Below are 22,302 nucleotides of genomic sequence, written 5' to 3' on the forward strand. Positions count from 1 at the left end.
CCTTGGATTAAACAAAAATTAATTGGACAATACCAAAATTTGAAGAGGTCCTGGATAATATGATTTTCACACATTGTTAGCAGAAGTGTAAGTGGGTTCATTAATTAAGATGATTGGAATTATCCCGTAGAGCAGAACATTTACAAATTGTTCAACCTGGGTTTTCCTTCCTGGGTATAATTCCTTAGGAAAACTCCGATGCATAAGGGTTTATGTATAAAAATTGTCCTAGCAATCTTATTAATCATAGTAAAAGCTGGAATTACAGATACCCATCAACACAATATTGGATAAACTGTGATATAGTAGCACTGTTGTCCCGTTACTCATCCGATTTGCTCGAGTGGGCACCAGCAATGTCTCCATTGTGAGACATTGTGAGACATTGTGAGTTTTTGGGCATATTGAATACACCATGGTAACTTGCCAGGTTCTGCCGGGCAGATGAGATATTCTCGGTAGCTTGCCAGGCTCTTCGAGAGGGATGGAGAAATCAAACCCAAGTCGGTCGCATGCAAGGCAAATGTCTTACCCGCTTTGCTTTCGCTCCAGTCCATATGATATAGCACTATACTATAATGTTCCTTTAAATATAATGGCATGTATTTAACATTATTCTCGTATAGTTAAATGCAAAGCATTTCTTATTGATAATAAGAGTAAAATCTGCCTTATGAAGCTACTTGGATGAATGTAAGCACTATAATGCTAAGTGAAAAATAGTACCCTGAATACTGTGTGTATATTATTACATTTAAATAAAATTCAAAACGAAGAAATCCAGACAGCATTTTGTTAGGGGAAAAGCACTTGTGATAATTTTTAATTGATGAAATAATAAAGTAGAAAATTTAAGGTTTGATTAACCCATGGAGGGTGTATAAGTGATTGTATCAAATGGGGCCTGAAGAAAGCTATTGATATTGTTCTAGGTTTAGTGGTAGGCTCAAAGTTTTCAATCTATTATTTTTAATCAGTTTATACACTTAAGTATTTTATAGGTTTGCAGACATATCAAAAGTAATATATTTGTTTTTCAGAAATCTGCTTGAGCCTTCATGATTCTCCAAATAATATAACTCTAATTCCAGAAATACAGGTGAAACCAGCATGGGAATTGCCAAGATTAAAACACCACTTTCTCTTAAGGTAAAAGTAGTTTCTTGTAAAATATCTGAAATAATGCATTTTAACTAATTTAGTTATTTTGATTTTAGGGCCACACAGTGGTGCTCACGACTAATATCTGGCTTTGTGCTCAGGGATCACTCCTAAAAAGCTTGGGAGACCATGTGGAGTGGTGGAGATAGAATATGGGTTGGTTGCATGCAGGACAAGTGTCATGCCAATGTACTATCTCTCTGGACCCTGAAATAATACTTTTTAATGTAAAAAACTGAAATAATTCATCATTCTTTGCTTAAAATATACACAAAATTTGTCATATCAATTACATATATGTGCTTTTTCACAATAATAATTATAGGATGCTTTTTCACTTTTTAAAAATACTGTGTTTGACTCTTTTTCTTTTTTAGATCAGAATTGGATAATGTACCAGAAAATACTATTTGTGATATTATTGGCTTTGTAGTTTTTGTAGGAAGAGTTCAGAGGTCAAGAAAGAAAGGTAAGTTTTTAAAGGTAGAAGTAATATAAAGTGCTTCAGTGAATAGCCCTGCGGTTATATTGTATAATTAATCATCATTTATTTATAATAATTAATTATCATTATTCATTTATTTTAATATTCTATCCATACAGAAAACCATGAAGATTTTTGGATATATCGCTGGATTCATGTTATTGATGGGACTTCAAAACTTCCATTTATAGTGAAACTGTTTTCTACATCTCAGCCAGAAGTGTTTACAAGTATTTCCCCACGTACGCAGTTCTAATATTTTTATCTTTTTATTTTTGTAAATAGGAGCAGTAGCCTAAAAATGCTAGAATAAACCCATTTGCAAAGTCACATGATTAATTTAGCTAATGCAGACAATCTAATGGCATGTTTACATATTTTCTATATTAATATATTTGCTACTATATATATTAACCATTTTCTGGTTTTCTAATTTGCACTGAAATCAGTTTTTCCAAAAACAAGTGCTCTTATCAAATCAATTCTCATTGCTAGCATTTCAGACATAAAAATTTAAAATTTCAGAGGTTAGAGAAAGTGAACCAGGTAAAGCATTTGCTTTACACACAGTTGATTCTGGTTCCAACCCTAGTATCCTATATGGCTCTCCAGAACCCTGCCGGGAGTATTTCCTGACTGCAGAGCCAGGAATAATTCCTGAACACCACTGAGAATGGCCAAACAATATAAAACTAAAAACCACCTAAGCTATTTAATCCTTTATACCATAAGATCTGTGAGCACTGCCAGATGCAGCCCTATGTCTGCTAGCACTACTAAACATTGCAACATTGCCAGCCTGAGCTGTGAAATATCAGGTCTATACCAGTGAGTGAATATCACTGGGAATATCCCGCAGGCCCCTAGCAATGTTGGGGAGGCCTTTCTGTCGTCCAAAATTAAAAAGTATGAAACAGAAAGAAAATTGTCTGGGTTAATTAACTGAACAACATTTTTAAAAAATTTTGGATTTGGGGGCCACACCCAGTGGTGCTCAGGGTTTATTCGTAGAGGAATCGAGGGACCGTATGGGATGCCAGATCAGCCACATGCGAGGCAAATGCCCTACCCTCTATATTATCTCTTTGACTCCTAAAATATTTTAAGTAATATTACATCATAGTGTAAGTTTCAGATGTGCATCATGTTTATATTTTAACTTTACTATTGAAAGTCAATTATTTCCTATACCATATAGCTGTACCAATTTATCCACCTTTTTTCTCCTCTTCTGGTAACCATTAATTGATCTTATATTTTAAAATTTTATTTTGTCTCAATTAGTTTGCCTTTTTGATTTTTCTATATATACCATATATGAGTGAAATATGTTAGCTATTTATCAGTGTGACTATTTATTTCACTAAGCAAAATATCTCTAGCCCCAACTATTTTACTGAAAATGTCAGAATTGAATCTTTTACAGCTGAATAGTATTCCATTTTGTAGCTTTATCACATATTTATCTGTACACACTTAGGTTTTTTTCCCATTTGTTGGCTATTATAAGTAAAGTTAGTCTGAAGACTGTTAAAATTTTCATGAATTCTTTTCAGCATACGTTCTAGCAAACAGAGCTGATGGGCTTTATGAATTATTTTAGTATATCAAATTGAAGAGTAAGGTGTATAGAAATGGTGATATAAGACTTGTCCTATACAGACTGCTTCATGAGCAGAGGGGAGAAGGCAGATGGAATAGAGAAGGGATCACTAAGAAAATGATGGCTGGAATTATACAGATTCAATGCGATCCCTATAAGTATACCCATGACATTCTTCAAAGAAATGGATCAAGCAATCCTAAAATTCATATGGAATAACAAACGTCCAAGGATAGCTAAAACAATTCTTGGGAAAAAGATGATGGGAGGCATCACCATCCCCAACCTCAAACTTTACTACAAAGCAGTAACAATTAAAACAGCATGGTACTGGAACAAAGGCAGAGCCGTAGACCAATGGAACAGGGTGGAATATCCCTACACACAACCCCAAATGTATGACCATCTAATCTTTGATAAGGGAGCAAGAGATGTGAAGTGGAGCAAGGAAAGCCTCTTTAACAAATGGTGCTGGCACAACTGGACAACCGCATGCAAAAAAATGGGTTTAGACCTTGACCTGACACCATGCACAAAAGTCAGATCAAAATGGATTAAAGACCTCAACATTAGACCACAAACCATAAGGTACATTGAAGACAATGTCGGCGAAACCCTCCACGATATTGAAGATAAAGGTATCTTCAAAGGTGACACGGAACTAAGCAATCTAGTAAAAACAGAGATCAACAAATGGGACTACATTAAACTAAAAAGCTTCTGCACCGCAAGAGATATAGTGACCAGAATACAAAGACTATCCACAGAATGGGAAAGGATATTTACACAATACCCATCAGATAAGGGGTTGATATCAATGGTATATAAAGCACTGGTTGAACTCTACAAGAAGAAAACATCCAACCCCATCAAAAAATGGGGCGAAGAAATGAACAGAAACTTTACCAAGGAAGAAATACGAATGGCCAAAAGGCACATGAAAAAGTGCTCTGCATCACTAATCATCAGAGAGATGCAGATCAAAACAACTTTGAGATACCACCTCACACCACAGAGACTAGCACACATCCAAAAGAACAAAAGCAACCGCTGTTGGAGAGGATGTGGGGAGAAAGGGACCCTTCTTCACTGCTGGTGGGAATGCCGACTGGTTCAGCCCTTCTGGAAAACAATTTGGACGACTCTCAAAAAATTAGATATTGAATTCCCATTTGACCCAGCAATACCACTGCTGGGAATATATCCCAGAGAGGCAAAAAAGTACAATCGAAACAACATCTGCACATGTATGTTCATCGCAGCACTGTTTACAATAGCCAGAATCTGGAAAAAACCCGAATGCCCCAGAACGGATGACTGGTTGAGGAAACTTTGGTACATCTATACAATGGAATACTATGCAGCTGTTAGAAAAAAGGAGGTCAAGAATTTTGTAGTCAAGTGGATGGGCATGAAAAGTTTCATGCTGAGTGAAATGAGTCAGAAAGAGAGAGACAGACATAGAAAGATTGCACTCATCTATGGTATATAGAATAACAGAGTGGGAGACTAACACCCAAGAACTGTAGAAATAAGTACCAGGAGGTTGACTCCATGGCTTCGAGGCTGGCCTCACGTTCTGGGGAAAGGGCAACTCAGAGAAGCGATCACCAACTATAATGTAGTCGAAGGCCATGCGGGGGAAGGGAGTTGCCGGCTGAATGAGGGCTAGAGACTGAGCACAGTGGCCACTCAACACCTTTATTGTGGGCCGTAGAAGCTAAATAGAGAGAGAGAACAGAAGGGAATGCCCTGCCACAGTGGCAGGGTGGGGTGGGGGGGAGATGGGATTGGGGAGGGTGGGAGGGACACTGGGTTTACGGGTGGTGGAGAATGGGCACTGGTGAAGGGATGGGTTCCCAAACTTTGTATGAGGGAAGTATAAGCACAAAAGTGTATAAATCTGTAACTGTACCCTCACGGTGATTCTCTAATTAAAAATAAATAAATTTAAAAAAAAAAGAAAATGATGGCTGGAGGAACCAGTTGGGATGGGAGATGCATGCCAAAAGTAGATAATGGATCAAACATGATGACCTCTCAGTGTCTGTGTTGCAAGCTATAATGCCCAAAAGTAGAGAGAGAGCATGGGGAATATTGTCTGCCATAGAGGCAGTGGGAGAGTGGGAAAAAGGGGGTATACCAGGGAAATTGGTGGTGGGGAATGTGCATTGGTGGAGGGATGGGTGTTTGATCATTGTGAGATTGTAACCCAAACATGAAAGCTTGTAACTATCTCACAATGATTCAATCAAATTTTTAAAAAAATTTAAAAAAGACTTGTCCTATACTGTAAAGCTTAAGGTATCACTTTATCACTGTCATCCCGTTGTTCGTCGATTTATTCAAGCGGGCACCAGTAACATCTTTATTACACTCAGCCCTGAGATTTTATTTATTTTTTTTATTTTTTTTTACAGTGCTAGTTTTTTTTTTTTAATTTTTTATTGAGTCACCATGTGGAAAGTTACAAAGTTTTCAGGTTTAAATCTCAGTTATACAATGCTCGAATACCCATCCCTTCACCGGTGCACATATTCCACCACCAAGAATCCCAGTATAGCTCCACCCCACCCCCTCACACCCCTAACCCCCCACGCCCCTAGCCCCCCCACCCTAACCCCCCCCCCGCCTGTGTAACTAATAAATTTCACTTTACTTTCACTTTGATTGCATACAATATTTCAACAAAACTCACTATTATTGTTTGGAGAGTCTCTCCCCTAAAGTCAGACCTGCTGAAAAGGAAGCATTAGATAATTTGTTTTCCATTGCTGAGGATGAAGAGCTATGAGGTCGAGTGACCACACTTATCGGCCTCTCAGTTTTGGGTTTCTGTAATTTAGTATTTTAGTAACTAAGTCCAGAGAGATATCTGCCAGAAGTTGCATCGTTGCCAACTTGTACTTCTCAGTTCCATTATATTCCACATATGAGTGCAATCTTTCTATGTGTCTCTTTCTTTCTGACTCATTTCACTCAACATGATACTTTCCATGTTGATCCATTTATATGCAAATTTCATGACTTCATGTTTTCTGACAGCTACATAGTATTCCATTGTGTAGATGTACCAGAGTTTCTTTAACCAGTCATCTGTTTTGGGGCACTCTGGTTTTTTACAGATTCTGGCTATTGTAAACAGTGCTGCAATGAACATAGAAATACATATGCCATCTCTACTATACCGTTTTGCCTCTCCGGGATATATTCCCAGGAGTGGTATTGCTGGGTCAAATGGAAGCTCAATTTCTAATTTTTTGAGAATCGTCCATATTGTTTTCCAAAAGGTCAGCCCTGAGATTTTAGCAGCTTCTTTTTATTAGTCTTTCCCAACAATTGGAGGCTCTTTCAGGGTCAGGTATAGTATTTTTGGCATATACTGTTTTTGGCATTTCAAATATGCCACGGGTAGCTTGCCAGGCTCTGCTGTGTGGGCAGGATACTCTCGGTAGCTTGCCAGGCTCTCCGAGAGGTATGCATATATCTTTTACTGGTTTTTGGTATATGAATACACCACGGGAAGCTTGCAAGTCTCTCCCATGAAGGCAATAAACTCTTGGTAGCTTGTCAGGTTCTCCAAGAGGGAGAACATGGCTCTTCTGGGAGCTTGGTCTTATAGTCTCTGGATGTTGGCCGTCGGTGGGATTACAAGCTGCCAGAGGCAGTTTGTGGGTGTGGCTGCCAAGCTACTGGAAAATGGGGGGTCTAGCTGGAGAAGGCCCAGTCCCAATCCGAGCTGGCTTGGAGATCTCAGCCCCAGGTCCCACACACCTGGGTTCCTCTGCTGGTCCCTTCATGCTTGAGGCTCGTCCAAGTGTGTGGAGAGTGGCCTTGAGCATGGCTGTGGCTGGGTTCCCGAGGTCTTCAACTGTCAAGGCTCTGCATGGGGCAGGGAGGGAAAGGCAGCCTGTCCCCTCTGAGGGGCCTAGGTAAAAGCTTAAGGTATACACATAAAATATATTTTTAAAACTTGCATAACTAAACTCAAATTGATATTATATTAGTCTAGTACAAGTGATTTCAAGGACCATTAAATTAATACATGAAAACATTATGAATAAAATATGCTTTTTTCTCTGTAGAAGATAACTGTTCACACTCAGTTTGTGCCTGACTAGATTCTTGACTCTTCAACTGTACCTCAAACAGTGACTTCTGTTAGCTGCAGCGATAGCGCTCTGTATAGGAAAAGTTTTAGATCCTGTATGTAAAGAGAAAAGCAAGGTTTAAATCTCTGTTACTCCAAGTGTGGTAAAAGGACTTACAATACCACTCTCACCTACAACCTTATTAGAAAACAGGTATCTTAGCCTTCACACTCAAACTACTGAGTCCAAATTTGTGATTTAACAATTGTTCCAGTTGATTCCTATGTTCATTAAAGTTTGAGAAGCATAATGCTAGATCCTGATCTTATGTTCTCTTTGAAATACATAAGTTATTTCTTATTCTATAGTGGTATCTTTCGTGTGCACACAATTGAAAGTTATTAGAATCAACAATGAAGTTCGTAATATGCTTTACCTCATCACTACAAATGAGAGTCGAATGTTTACTACTGGTGAGTAATTTATTTTATTGTAAATGTAAGACACTTTTATTCAACATGATAACTTTATTTTTACTTATAATATGAATTCCTTAACAATAGTATTTAGCCATGTAATATATTGTTTCTAGAGTTTTAACAACCAAGGCAATAATTTTGTTACTCAAGAACTGGGTATGTCTATGATTAATTTTATTTTTTTTTGATATAAAAGGTAGAGTATTAGAATTTTTTTGATAGAGTTAAGAGAGTTTGGCCTTATGCCACAATATGAAGTTGGCTAACTGTATTTTTTAATACTCAACTATGTAAACACACAAAAAAGAGGAGAGAGGGGGCACCTACCGGGCACAGGGCAGCGGCGCTCTATCTCTCCAGCTGCCTGCATTCATTCGGTAGTCTCTAGCCACTTCCCCCACCCCGGGGAGGTTGATGGCGATGACAAGGCAGGCAAAGGAAGGAACAAGGGCCAGACTGGTTGGTCTCAGTTGCTGTTTATTCCATTCCCATCTTTATTATCCTCTGATTCTCCTCATGCTTCTTCTTCCCCCATGCTACTTCATTCTCCTCCTCCTCTGGATCTGGATCTCAATCTGGCTTCTCGAGACCTGGCACTGGAGCTCACCTCCAGCCCACTCTTACAGCCTAGTTAAATCCCCAAGCATGAGGATTTGGGGCTTACACATAGGTGTGGTCACAATCAATAGGGGTAAAGTTCTTTTCCTCAGGGGATGCTTCTTCTAGGACAGATTCTCTTTCAGCAGGACACCCGCCCAAGAGTGGAATCCCATGGGTGTGTTTCTCTTCCCCTTGTCCAACTAACATATAAGTATTCATAATATTAATCATTTTGTATGGACACAGCAAGAGATGCATTAAGCTTATAGAATTGCTCTCTTGGGGTCATCTCAAAATCAGACTACAGTGCTCAGGCCAGATTAGTCTTTCTTATCCCTAGCAGAGTCCTAGTCCCGTCATTGCTTTTGGATCATGCCAGTATTTGTCCATGACCAAGCTCTTAACTTATAGTTAAGCATTAGGCACTTTGGTCAGGCCCATCTCGATGCCAGGGTAGCACATAACTCACCACTTGCCCTGGGTCTGTCCCGTCCCTCGTCGGGACCCTGCTTTTGGGGGTGCTAGGAAGTAAGGGCAGCTGAGGCTTAAGCCGAGAAAGCAGATGCCCGGGAGTGAATAATATTCGAAGACAATTAAATTCCATGTTACAAAAGCATATTAACAACTGTCTTTCTTTGTCCATACAAAAAGCACATTGCTTTAAAGTAAACTATTCAAAAGACATAAGGAGAGGAGAAAGGCATATTAACTTACAATACAAGTTCAGTGTCCTAGAAAGGTCTGACCTTACAAATTAACAGAGTCTTATTAGGGGAAAAGTTGATTAACTGGTTGGGGAAGAGAGCATAGAGAAGTGGTTACAGATAGACAAAGGAATGGGAGTGACTCAGGAGCATTTTGATGGGTGTGACCCGATATGCCAAAGCTCCTTGTGACAAGGAGAACAGGTCATACCAATGTTGTCTTAAAATTAGTTTAGAGATTATTACCAGATAAACCTAAACTCAGTGGCAAGGGAGAAAGGACAAACCAATGATATCCTACACTCAGCAAACCAAAAGATGCATCAGATTTTGATCCCTGAATCTCATATTTTCCTTACATAGCAAGAAGTATCTCATTACATGTATATGGTTTATTTGTATTTCTTCTGATAATAGAGTCAAAACAAAGATAAATCTTTCCGGGGCTGAAGCTATAGTGCAGCAGGTAGGGTGTTTGCCTTGCACGTGGCCAACCGGGTTCGATACCCAGACTCCCCTCTGGTCCCTCAAGCACCACCAGGAGTAATTCCTGAATGCAGAGCCAGGGGTTACCCCGGTGCCTCGCCGGGTCAAGATAAATCTTTCCAAATGGCTAAGGCAATAGTATAGTAGCTAGAAAATTTGTCAAAAGGAGGGTGGTACTATGAAGGAGGTAACACATCTTTGTCAAATGTTTCATTTTATAAATACTAATATCAAATGGTGGGCTGGACTATAGCACAGCGAGTATGGTGTTTGCCTTGCATGCGACCAACCTGGGTTCGGCCCTCTCTGAGAGCCCGGCAAGCTACCAAGAGTATCTCACCCGCACGGCAGAGCCTGGCAAGCTACCTGTGGCATATTCGATATGCCAAAAACAGTAACAAGTCTCACAATGGAGACATTATTGGTGCCCACACGTGCAAATCAATGAGCAATGGTATGGCAGTGATCAAATGGTAAATCTGTAATAATAAGTTTATAATAATGTCATATGTAAATGACAACTTTGGGGTACTCCAAAGTGGTGCTCAGGGGCTACTCCTGGCAATATTCAGCCAAATAGGTCAGTGGTTCAGTGCTCGTTTCCAAGAATGCAACGTTGCTTGGATCTATTTGTGCCAAGGACCATCAGGACCACCTTGGTGATGCTTAAGAGGCCATGTCTTCTGGGAGACTGACATAATATTTTTAATTGTTTTGTTTTGTTTTAGTTTTGGTTTTGGGTCACAAACAGTGATGAACAGGACTTACTTATGGCTCGGTGCTCAGCGATCACTCATGGCGGGGCTCAGGAATGCCAGGGATCGAACCCAGTTCAGCCACGTGCAAGTCAAGAGCCCTGTCAGCTGTGCTGTTGCTCTAACCCAAATATTTTTGAGTGTTCTAATAAGTCTTAGCTTACCTGAGGTTAACACATGTTTTCATTGTTCTTTTTCCTTTTACTTAAAAGAATTAATTTAAATAAAGAGCCAAGATTTACAAAGTTATTGATAGATGAGGCATTCCATATTCCAACACCAATCCCACAAGTGTCAACTTCCCTCCATCAGAGTTTGAAGATCCTATTTTGATAGTTAAAAAAATCCATATTGCTTCCTTTCTTTTTCCTGTGTTTTTTAAGTATTCCATATACAGCTCCATTTTAGTCCACTTAAACTCATATATTTGATTTCCTTTTTGACTAGGAATGATCTACTTTCTGATATTTTAATGCATATAAAATATAATTGTCTGTTTCATGGTTAATAAGCAGACATGACTTTCTTTCCTCAGTGATACAAGAGAGTATACATATCAATTTAAACTATATATAATATATATAATCCATATGGTTTATTACACTAAGCTATTTTTCTCTTCCCCCCACCTTTTATGTGTGTGTTACTCCTTCTGCAAAAAGCTCATAAAGGTCAAGCATATACCCGTGAAGACAAAGTAAGACGTTTTACTCAGTGGTTTAAAGAAAAATCCTATAGAGGAGAAATGAATATTTATACTGTTATTGGTGGATATTATGCCTACCCACCAGTACTGGATATATCTTCTAAGTACACATGTTCTCTTAAAGGTAAATATGTAATTTTTATCCCTTTATGATATGTGTATATGCTATGTTTCATATATGCTATTTCATTTTGTTGTCATTTTCCATTTATTTCATGTGAGTGAACCAAAGTATATCAGGAACTACTGATAATAATATTAAAGTCTTAATTTTTTTGTTTTATTAAATTGGAAGATGGAAACATTTATTAAACTGAAGAGAATGTACATATATATTAATTTAATGTCAGTTACATCTACTTTACTACGTAACCCCAACTCCTATGACATTACTTAGGTAAACTAAAGCTATCCAAAATAAACTTTAAATATTATTACACCAAGATAATGAAAACATTTTTTTGCTAATATTGTAGACATATTATCCTACACTTGTGGGTATATTGACACAATTCAGCCAACACTATATTTAAGTAAAAATTATACCAAAATAAATAGTACATAGAAAAAGTACTCATGAGAAGTCTGACAGTAATGTCTCATCTTAGTTTTCAGTATAATTAAGAAAACACATTTGGAAAGTGTAACACAAATAATTTGGGGGTGGAGGCTAACACCTATCAGTACTCAGGGCTTTCTCCTGACTCTGTGCTCCGGAATTATTCCTGGCTGGCTTGGGGGTCGATATGGGGTGCCGGAGATCAAACCCGGGTCAGCTGCATGCAAGGCAAATGCCCTATCTGCTATACTATAAAGCCAACCCAATAATTTTTTAACTATGGGGATATTTCATGTATTTGGCCTATGATCACCTCAATATTGACATCCTCTGGTGCTTCTTAATACCAACAATATATAGTATGTGGTTGAAAGTGTTAAAAAATGTATTTCTATTCAGTATCACTTAGAGATGTGATTTGCAAATTATATTCAATATGCAAAATTTCTTTTTCAGATTAGGGCCCTATATTAGAAGACTCTCAATTTAACTAAAGAAGATGTTTTGCCTATTTCAAAAGTTATATAAAGGGATACAAGTACAAATAAAAAGTCTCGCAAATTTAACTTATATAGCTTATAATTACATGTTGTGAAATTACATTGCAGATCTAACTTATTTTTATCATTCCTGTTCTTGAAAACTTACAATTTCTTGGAAATTATTTTGCAGTTGAATCGCTCTTGACAGCTATAAGTGAAGTGAGGAAGGTGATTCAAGATGTTCAATATAGGGAACAAAAGAGAATTGCAATTCAGGGGATAATTACTGTTATAAAGTTTATCCCCCATAGTGTTGAAACTGAAAGAACCTGTGCATCAGAAACACTTCAGGTATGATGCCAGAATTAACGGTCCATCTGTTGCTGAGTACATTTTATTCAGAACTCATATGTACTGGTTCTTTTGGGGGGATTGTTGTTGTTATTGTTGTTTTTAGGCCACATCTGGTGATGCTCAGGGGATACTCCTGGTAGTGTTCAGGAGATCATATGGGATGCTGGGGATTAAACTCCGGCCAGCCATGTGCAAAATGAGCTTCTACCACTGTGCCATCTCTCCAGCCCTTCACATGCATTGATTCTTAATGATATAGACCTAAAAGAAAAAAATTATGGTTTCTTTTGTTTCCTTCTGGTCATTTGGTAAGGAACAGGCTGGACTAAACATCAGACAATTATTACTTCTTCCCGCAAAACTTGGTAGTTTGTTTTCAATTTCTGCAAAGTTTACACCTGTCATGATTATCTTTACCTAAAATTCCCAGATGGCATGTATTACATTGTTTTTATATCTTTTATACAGTCCAGAACTGTAAGAAGGATTCTGCAGGAAGCTTTGACCTATGTTACTATTATGGTAATCCTTTCTAGATTCTGTGAAGTAGTGACACTTACAGTAGAGTAGTGCACTTTTAGACTCTAGTCACCATCCAGACTAGTTAATCTTCAGTTTATTTTTTATACTATTCCTACAATTACGGTTCAGATAGAAATGAGCACTGGATACAACTTTTGTATTATAATAATATAAGTATTTTTATGCAGGACCGGAGCGATAGTACAGCAGGTAGGGCGTCTGCCTTGCGCAAAGCCGACCTGGGTTCCATTCCTCTGTCCCTCTCGGAGAGCCCGGCAAGCTAACAAGAGTATCCCGCCTGCATGTCAGAGCCTGGCAAGCTACCCATGGCGTATTCAATATGCCAAAAAAAGTAACAAGTCTCACAATGGAGACATTACTGGTGCCCGCTCGAGCAAATCAATGAACAATAAGATGACAGTAGTACAGTACTACAGTGCTATGTTCATTAAAATATTTAAATGTTTTAATATAATGTGGTAGAATATTTTATAGAATATGGTTTAGAGATAATCTTCATTAAATCAGTGTTATAATTATGAACTTTTATCACAATTCTTTTTTTTTCTTTTTGGGTCACACCCAGCGATGCACAGGGGTCACTCCTGGCTCATGCACTCAGGAATCACCCCTGGTGGTGCTCAGGGGACCATATGGGATGCTGGGATTCGAACCCGGGTCGGTCGCGTGCAAGGCAAATGCCCTACCCACTGTGCTATCACTCCAGCCCCTTATCACAATTCTTAAGATAATGAAAATTGGGTAAACTAAATATTTAGAGTTTTTAAAGGGGGAGGTAATCTCGTGAATTAGTTTAAATTTTTTCTCTAAATTTTTGGTTTTAGGATGCTAATCAGCCTTCAACATCCAAAGCAGATGGAGAAACTCAAAGTTGGTATAGGAGAGATAGAAAGCAGCCAAATGATGGCCCTATGAGATGTCAGTCTGTTCCAGCTATAGGTGCAAGTTCAAGCCCAAGCAGGAAGAAGAGAATTGTGCAAGGATTACAGAATTCTTTACTGTAAGTCATCAGTATTATGTGCTCACATAGCATATTCATTTTCTCTTGGTTTATCTCTAACTTATAAAATGAATAGGCATACTAATTCTTCTGTTAGTTTTTTATGGTTTCCATGAAAATACAACTGACATTTAAAAAATTAATGACTTATCTCACAATTACGGAACTGGAAGCTAGAAGTCTTTGAATGAGTTATCAGTATGTGGGTTCCTTCTGAAGATTTTGATGAAGAATCTGTTCCATATCTCTCCCATAGGTTCTAGTGATATACTGGCAATCTTTGCTATTCCTTGGATTAATAGAGGCATCATCCTAATCTCTGCTTTCAACTGTACATAACAACATTTTCTCTGAGTCTATGTCTGGGCCCAAATGTCCTATTTTAATAACATCAGTCCTACTATGTAAAAAACTAAAGCTCGCCGAGGGGCAAGTGCACTCTCGGGCACTCCGGGCGGCTCTGTCTCACCACCCGCGTTCGGTGCTCTGGAACCACAGTGTGTGGACTGAATCGGGACGGCCGGTGGTCAAGGACAGGCCAAGGAAGAACGAGGACCAAGCTAGTTGCTGATTAGTTACCGTTTATTCAATCTTCAATCTTTCTCAGCTCCCGCACTCCCAGCTCTGGCCTCTCTCTGGATCTACTGCTCAACTGCTGCTTCTCTCTGGCTTCTCTCTCTCCTCCTCCTTGTCTCTCTCACCTTGCCCTCTAGGCTACAACCAGCCAGGTAGCCAAATCAACATAAGAAAGCCCTTCCTGAGGACAGGGCACTCCAAAGCCCTTCCTCACTCTTAAGGTTTTTTTCTTTTCCTTAGTCCAGGAACTTATTAACATCTCAATACTAGTTATTTTTGTATGGACATAGCAAGGGATACATTGAGGCTTGCAAGGCAGCTCTCCTGGCAACATCTTGCCATAGGCTCAGACCACAGCACTCAGGCCAGATTAATCATTCCTCACCCTAGCAGGGTCCAAATCTAGTATCACTGTTTGGATCATGACATCATTTGTCCATGATCAAGCTCTTAACTTATAGTTAAGCATTAGGCACTTTGGCCAGGCCCATCTCGATGCCAGGGTAGCACACAACTCACTGCTTGCCTTGGGTCCTTCTTGTCCCACGTCGGGACCGTGCTTTGGGGGTGCTAGGAAGTAAGGGCAGCAGAGGCTTAGGTCAAGAGAACAGATGCCCTGGAGGAAAATATCATGTAGAGTCAAATGACTCCCAGGTTACAAAAGCATAACATTTGTTAATTCTTCCTGTGTCCATACAAAAAGGACTTGCTCTGAATAAACTATGCAAAGGACTCAAGGAGAAGAGAAAAACATTATTTACAAGTCAACAGAACACCAAGAAAGAAGCTACAAATAAACAAAGAGGAATAGGAGCACTGTAACGGGAATAACCCAATAAACCTAAACTACTGAGGCTATGTTATCCTACATATCCCCCTTTTTCTTTTTACAAAAACACCAAAATTTGAAAATGAGGAACAATTCCAAATTATAACACAATTTCAAATAACAATACAGTCTTATTAGTTGTGCTAAGATTTCAGTCCGACCCTGGGTCCAGAGCAGTGCTTGTCGTAAAGAGTCCAATTGTCCTGCACTGTCCAGGAGTGGTAAGAGTCACCAATGATAAGAGTCATTTAGTCACAGTTTGAAGAAATGAAGTTTCTGGATCAAAACTGAAGAGTTGTCCTTGTAAGAGCAGCAGTAGTGGTAGCAGCAATGAGTCTCTGGAAAGCAGCTATTAGGAGTCCAACAAATTTCAGGAAGCACTGGATCAGTCAGGGAGCACTGGAACAGGAGCATCACAACATCTGGCAGGAGAACTTCAGCAGGGGAATACAGCCATTCTCTGGTCTGGTTCCTCGGCAGTCATAGGTGCAACCTAGCTTATGTTTGAGAAAAAACACTTTAAAGTTATTAGAGGCTTTCGCAGTTGGGGTTTTGGTCTCCATGCCTGTGAATAGAAAGAGTCAGAGGGAAGCTCCAATACGAATGGATATCCTAGAGAGAAATGAAAAGGTGTTCCTGTTAAAAGCCATTTTTTTCTCGTTCAGGAACCTGTGAATTCCAAGGAAAGGGTAAAAATAAAGTATTGTTAATTAAAAATATGTAGGCCTGGTATTGTCCAATCCACAATCTGTAAAAGAGGGGTATAAGGAAAGGTCTTAACGTGACCTCATTAGATGTGTAAGGAGCTAGAGGCCTTTGCTCTAGGTCCTCTAACGCTGGCTCCTCTTCTTTCCTTGTGACTCCGAGCTGAAATCAGTTTGGCGATCAATCAGAGCTGGAATTTGAAGGGTTGTGAGACTCTGGAGGTCTGAGATCCAAATCAGGTGGTTGAATTCTGCTTCTGATAAGAAGTAAAGGGATCCAAAGTTTCTTAGTGGGGTTGTCATCTGTTGAAACAAAAGCATAGCCTTTTCCTCGAATGAGGAGTTTTCCTGCTACATTCAATTGAGAAAATACCTCCTTTTTTTTTTTTTAAAAAAAAAATTAGAATTTTTTAATTTATAGTGTTTTTTGTGGCTTCTTTTGAATTTTATTTCTTTTATATATAAATATTTTTTAATGAATCACCGTGAGGTACAGTTACAGACTTACAAACTTTCGTGATTACATTTCAGTCATACAGTGATTGAGTACCCATTCCTCCACCAGTGCCCATTCTCCACCACCAATGGTCCCAGTTTCCCTCTCGCCACCCCCACCCCATCCTGCCCCCACCTCTATGGCAGGCATATTCCCTTTTACTCTCTCTCCTTTGGGGTGTTATGGTTTGCAATATAGGTAGTAAGTGGCCATCGTGTTTGGTCTACAATCCACTTTCAGCACGCATCTCCCATCCTGAGTGAGCCGTCCAAGCTCACTTAGTGTTTCCTTCTCTATCCCAGCTGCCTTTTCCCCCAGCGTGTGAGGTTGGCTTACAAGCTGCAGAACGATCCTCCTGGCCATTATCTCTATTATCTTTGGGTGTTAGTAAATTTACAGTGTTTTAATTTGATATGCTTGTGTGCTAAGGACTGTTGGGTTCAAATTTTTTAAATGCTGGACAATATATATTGACAATATGCATAATATCATATATATATATATATGATCAGAAGTCACTGACTACTCCACTAACTAACCAAAAGGAAAATACCTCCTTTTTGTATTTGATTTAACATTCCATATGCCCACTGAAAATGCAGAGGTGGTGGGCTTAAGGCCGCAGTGTTCTATACTGAAAAGGGGTTGTAGTAACTGTATCAGGGCAGGAAATAGGCTGCGCTTCCTGCCATCCCTGGCTGCAGCGATTATACTGATTGGAGCTCTCAAACTCCACACTGGGGAAAGGGGCTGCAACTGAGAACATCCCCTGGTTTTGCGGGGCCTGGGGCTGGCCCCCTTGCAGGTGTCCCGAGTTGGGGTCACCCACTACATCAAAATTAAAGCGACAATCTCTGGCCCAATGATTTTCTCTCTTACACCGGGGACAGGGCCCGGGAGGTGCAAGTCTGGCTCTGCAGTCTCTGGCCCAGTGGTTTCCCTTCTTACACCTGGGACAGGGCCCAGGACGCGTTCTCGTAGCACGGCTTGGGGGCGCATTGCAATCTCTACGAAAGTGGCCTGGTTTTCCACAATTAAAACATCTTTTCTGAGCTTGTCTCTCTAAGGCATAGACCTGCACCTTATGTTTAGCAGAGCCAACATTCCAGCATGCTTCCAAGTACCCGAATATGTCTTCCTTCTCCTTAATAGGGAGCAGAATGGCCTGGCAATCCTCATTAGCATTTTCAAAGGCCAATTGTTTAGTCAACAGCTCTTGGGTCTCCTTACCCTCAACCTGCATTTCTATGGCTTCCATCAATCTTCCTACAAAGTCTGCATAAGGTTCTGAGGCTCTCTGGACAATCTTAGTAAAACTTCCCTTAAATTCTGCTTCTGCATCAACCTTCTCCCATGCACGCAGGGCTCCGTCACGGACATAAGCAAGAACAGCACGAGGCAAGGTGACTTGCCTTTCTGGGTCGCGCCATTTCCCTTCACCAGTTAACATCTCACAAGTCAACTCAATCCCTGAAAAGTTTTGTCCAGCATGGCGTAGGCCTTGAAGCTTTGCCTTGGCCTCCTTGCTGAGCCACATTCTCCATTCCAAGTACTGAGAACGGCTTAAGCACGTCTTAGCAACCCTGTGAAAATCTTGAGGTACCCACTAGGCCTTTTTACTCCAGTCTGTAAGATACTCCCTACAGTACGGAGATGTAGGCCCGTACGAGACACAGGCCTGTTTGAAACGACTGAGAGAATCCATCCTTAACCTGCGATAAGATGGATGCTGCTTCTTCTCTGCCTGGACTGGGCGATTGGGAGCATGTCCCGAGCGGTTTGGAGGCCGCTTGGCTGAGTCACTCTCGGACTCAGAATCTGAGTAAGTGGCAGAAGACTCATAACCAGCATCACTTCCATCTAATACACTAGAAGTAGAGCAATATTCACCAGCCTCAGAAGTATTTTTACTATGGAAACCCTTTCGAGACTTAGGTGTGGGAGGAGCTGAGGCCGTATTATTCCATATATTCTCCTCCACATCAACTGCACTTTTCAAAAACAGGAGAATAGAATTAACAATCTCCCAGGTAGTCCAGAATTCCACGGGGATCTTAGTCCCTTCCTTAGATGCCTTGGAGACATTTCTCCTAACTTGTTTCCAAATCTTACTTTCTAGAGTTCCTTCGTCTGGGAACCATGGGTTAACTGCATAAACTACTTTAAAGCAGGACCGGAGTTGGTCTCTGGAAATGCAGAGTTCCGGGTCTCCTGTTCTGCGGGAGAGACACTGAATCAAATCCATAAATGGCTTGCCCTGTTCAGTCTGGTTTGAGAAAATATGAAAGATCTTGGGAAGGCCCAGAATCTGCCCCATCTTAGTGGGTGGTTGCTGTTAGGATTCTAATCCGCAGCACACTAAAAAAATCCTGATCTCCCACTCACTTTCTAGAGTGGGGTGCACCGAACGCAATTCTTACCTTTAGTTGGTAGTTCTTGCCCGCTCCAGGGACGCCAGCTGTAAAAAACTAAAAAACGCGGAGGGGTGAGTGCACTCTCGGGCACTCCGGGCGGCTCTGTCTCACCACCCGCGTTCGGTGCTCTGGAACCACAGTGTGTGGACTGAATCGGGATGGCCGGTGGTCAAGGACAGGCCAAGGAAGAACGAGGACCAAGCTAGTTGCTGATTAGTTACCGTTTATTCAATCTTCAATCTTTCTCAGCTCCCGCACTCCCAGCTCTGGCCTCTCTCTGGATCTACTGCTCAACTGCTGCTTCTCTCTGGCTTCTCTCTCTCCTCCTCCTTGTCTCTCTCACCTTGCCCTCTAGGCTACAACCAGCCAGGTAGCCAAATCAACATAAGAAAGCCCTTCCTGAGGGCAGGGCACTCCAAAGCCCTTCCTCACTCTTAAGGTTTTTTTCTTTTCCTAAGTCCAGGAACTTATTAACATCTCAATACTAGTTATTTTTGTATGGACATAGCAAGGGATACATTGAGGCTTGCAAGGCAGCTCTCCTGGCAACATCTTGCCATAGGCTCAGACCACAGCACTCAGGCCAGATTAATCATTCCTCACCCTAGCAGGGTCCAAATCTAGTATCACTGTTTGGATCATGACATCATTTGTCCATGATCAAGCTCTTAACTTATAGTTAAGCATTAGGCACTTTGGCCAGGCCCATCTCGATGCCAGGGTAGCACACAACTCACTGCTTGCCTTGGGTCCTTCTTGTCCCACGTCGGGACCGTGCTTTGGGGGTGCTAGGAAGTAAGGGCAGCAGAGGCTTAGGTCAAGAGAACAGATGCCCTGGAGGAAAATATCATGTAGAGTCAAATGACTCCCAGGTTACAAAAGCATAACATTTGTTAAGTCTTCCTGTGTCCATACAAAAAAGACTTGCTCTGAATAAACTATGCAAAGGACTCAAGGAGAAGAGAAAAACATTATTTACAAGTCAACAGAACACCAAGAAAGAAGCTACAAATAAACAAAGAGGAATAGGAGCACTGTAACGGGAGTAACCCAATAAACCTAAACTACTGAGGCTATGTTATCCTACATCTACTAAAGTAGGGTACCACTCTGAGGTAATAGTTTCCTCCAGTATGATCCCATCTTAAATTACCCATTTACCTATTTTCCAATTAGGGTCACATTCTAAGGGTCAGTAAAGATGTAATTAGTTACACAATTCCAGTAATATTCAGGTTTGTGAGGGCTATAATTCAACTCTCTAGTCCCAAATTAAAATTTCAAATTTGAACATGAAATGTTGTTATATACAAAATATATTCACCCCATAAAAATGTCCTCAGAAATCCTTAACCACTAATTTTGTAAATAATGGCTCTTTAATGAAAATAAATAAAATATAAATGAACAAAAAACCTTCAATATGTAAGTTTTGTCTGTAGACCATTTAACCTAAATTAGAAGCCTTCTAATCTTTCATGCTTAGCCAAAAAAATTTTAATTAATTTACAATGAGGAATTAAATAAAAACAAATATTTTGTTTTATATCATAATACTATGGCTTAAATTTGATAACCAACAATTTAAGCATGGATTTTCCTACATAAATATATCTATCTGTTTTGAATTGTATATGATTAGCAGTTTTTTAAAGCACTTGTAATACTGATACACCAATAAAAGCAGTTGGATTACAGAATAATTTTTAGATTATAAGATATTTTTAAAATCTAGTCTTTCTTAAATAGCTGTGACCTATTTGGCAGGAGTTTTGATTCTATACTGAGCTTCTATCCAGAAACCTTGATAAATTCTCTTATTCTAAAAGTTTGTATGTTTTAAAATTTTTTGTCAGTAAAAATTATGTAATCTGAAAATATTTATAGTTTATTTCTGCCTTTCAAAAAATGCCTTCTATTTCTTTTACATTAGGACCTCTAATAATGTGTGGTTTAGAATTGTTGGTAAAAAGCATCTGTGATTCCCTCATCATTTTTTCACAGCTTTATTTAGATATAGTTGGCATAGAACATTGTTCAAGTTCAATATGTACAGTATAATATGGATACACATGCATATTGCAAAATGAACACCCCACAATATTAGCTTTCACATTCATCACTGAACATAACTACTACATTTTTGTGGTGAGACTATTTAAGCTCTACTTCCAGCCCCTTTGAGGTATAAACTATAGTAATGTTATATGTAGTTACCACTCTATCCTCAGAATTTACTCATGACTAGAAGTTTATATTCTTGAAGTTTATACTCTTTTATTCATGTCTTCCTGTCTCCTAACTCCCTGGAAGCTTACATTCTATTATTTCTGTGAATTCAGCTTTATTTCTCATTTTATGTCAGAAGATAATGTATCAGGATTTTATCATTGAGAAATCAGTGATTAATTTTGATCAGATTAAAGAAGCTTCCTTCTTATTCAAGTTTGCTGAAATTTATCTTGAATATGATTTTAATTTTATACTGAATGTATCAATTCTTGCTTTCTATTTATGTAATTAACTACATAATTTCATGTTAAATACTTGTGCATTCCTCAAATATCTTAATTTTTCTTAAATATTCAGAAAGAAATCTACTGAAATTGTTTAAGTGTGAACTTTTTGTTTTATTGCTTTTTGTGTGTGAGGTGTAATTACAATTGTCTTTTTTATATGACTGGAATCAATTTATGCTTTTCCACATATTAATTACTTAGATGCTTTTCATCACTCCTTGTATTTCCATGCTACTTTGTGAGTATAGCCTCCTTCTGATGGAAAATTTTCTATAAGCATTTATTTCAGTACAGCTTTATAATGTCAAAGTCTCAAAGGACTTTTTCCCTAAAAATACTTTTATTTCTAAAGGATAATTAGAGTAGGTTGCAGGTCTCTTTTCTGACGTTTTACTGCTTCTATATTTTCTTTTAGTATAGAAAATTGTCTGCTAGGAGACATTAAGATATGAAAGGCCTTAATACCTGTACTATATGTCTAACCCAGATTAATTATTTAAATAATATTTGTTGCCTGAAAAAATATAATTTAAGTTAATAATCACAATATTTTTAACATTTTTATCATGATAAATTATTTCATATTGGCTTATATTAGCAAATAATATATTCTTGTCCTTTTTGTGTACGGTATTCTGCTTTTTTTTTTTTTTTTTGCTTTTTGGGTCACACCTGGTGATGCTCAGGGGTGACTCTTGGCTTTACACTCAGGAATTACCCCTGGTGGTGCTTAGGGAACCATATGGGATGCTGGGAA

General features: G+C 39.2%; 1 protein-coding gene across 1 annotated transcript in view; it reads left to right on the plus strand.

Moving 5' to 3' along the window:
* The window catches only part of RADX (RPA1 related single stranded DNA binding protein, X-linked), an 82,495-nt gene that overhangs the window by 24,397 nt on the left and 35,796 nt on the right, over positions 1-22,302 (plus strand). Inside the window, exons 4-10 of the mRNA XM_055121134.1 lie at positions 1,041-1,149; positions 1,539-1,630; positions 1,765-1,887; positions 7,708-7,812; positions 11,026-11,193; positions 12,301-12,461; positions 13,832-14,007. Coding sequence (XP_054977109.1) covers positions 1,041-1,149; positions 1,539-1,630; positions 1,765-1,887; positions 7,708-7,812; positions 11,026-11,193; positions 12,301-12,461; positions 13,832-14,007 — 934 coding nt within the window. The remainder of the gene's footprint in view (positions 1-1,040; positions 1,150-1,538; positions 1,631-1,764; positions 1,888-7,707; positions 7,813-11,025; positions 11,194-12,300; positions 12,462-13,831; positions 14,008-22,302) is intronic.

The sequence above is a fragment of the Sorex araneus genome, chromosome X, assembly GCF_027595985.1.
Source record: "Sorex araneus isolate mSorAra2 chromosome X, mSorAra2.pri, whole genome shotgun sequence".
Classification (NCBI taxonomy): Eukaryota; Metazoa; Chordata; class Mammalia; order Eulipotyphla; family Soricidae; genus Sorex; species Sorex araneus.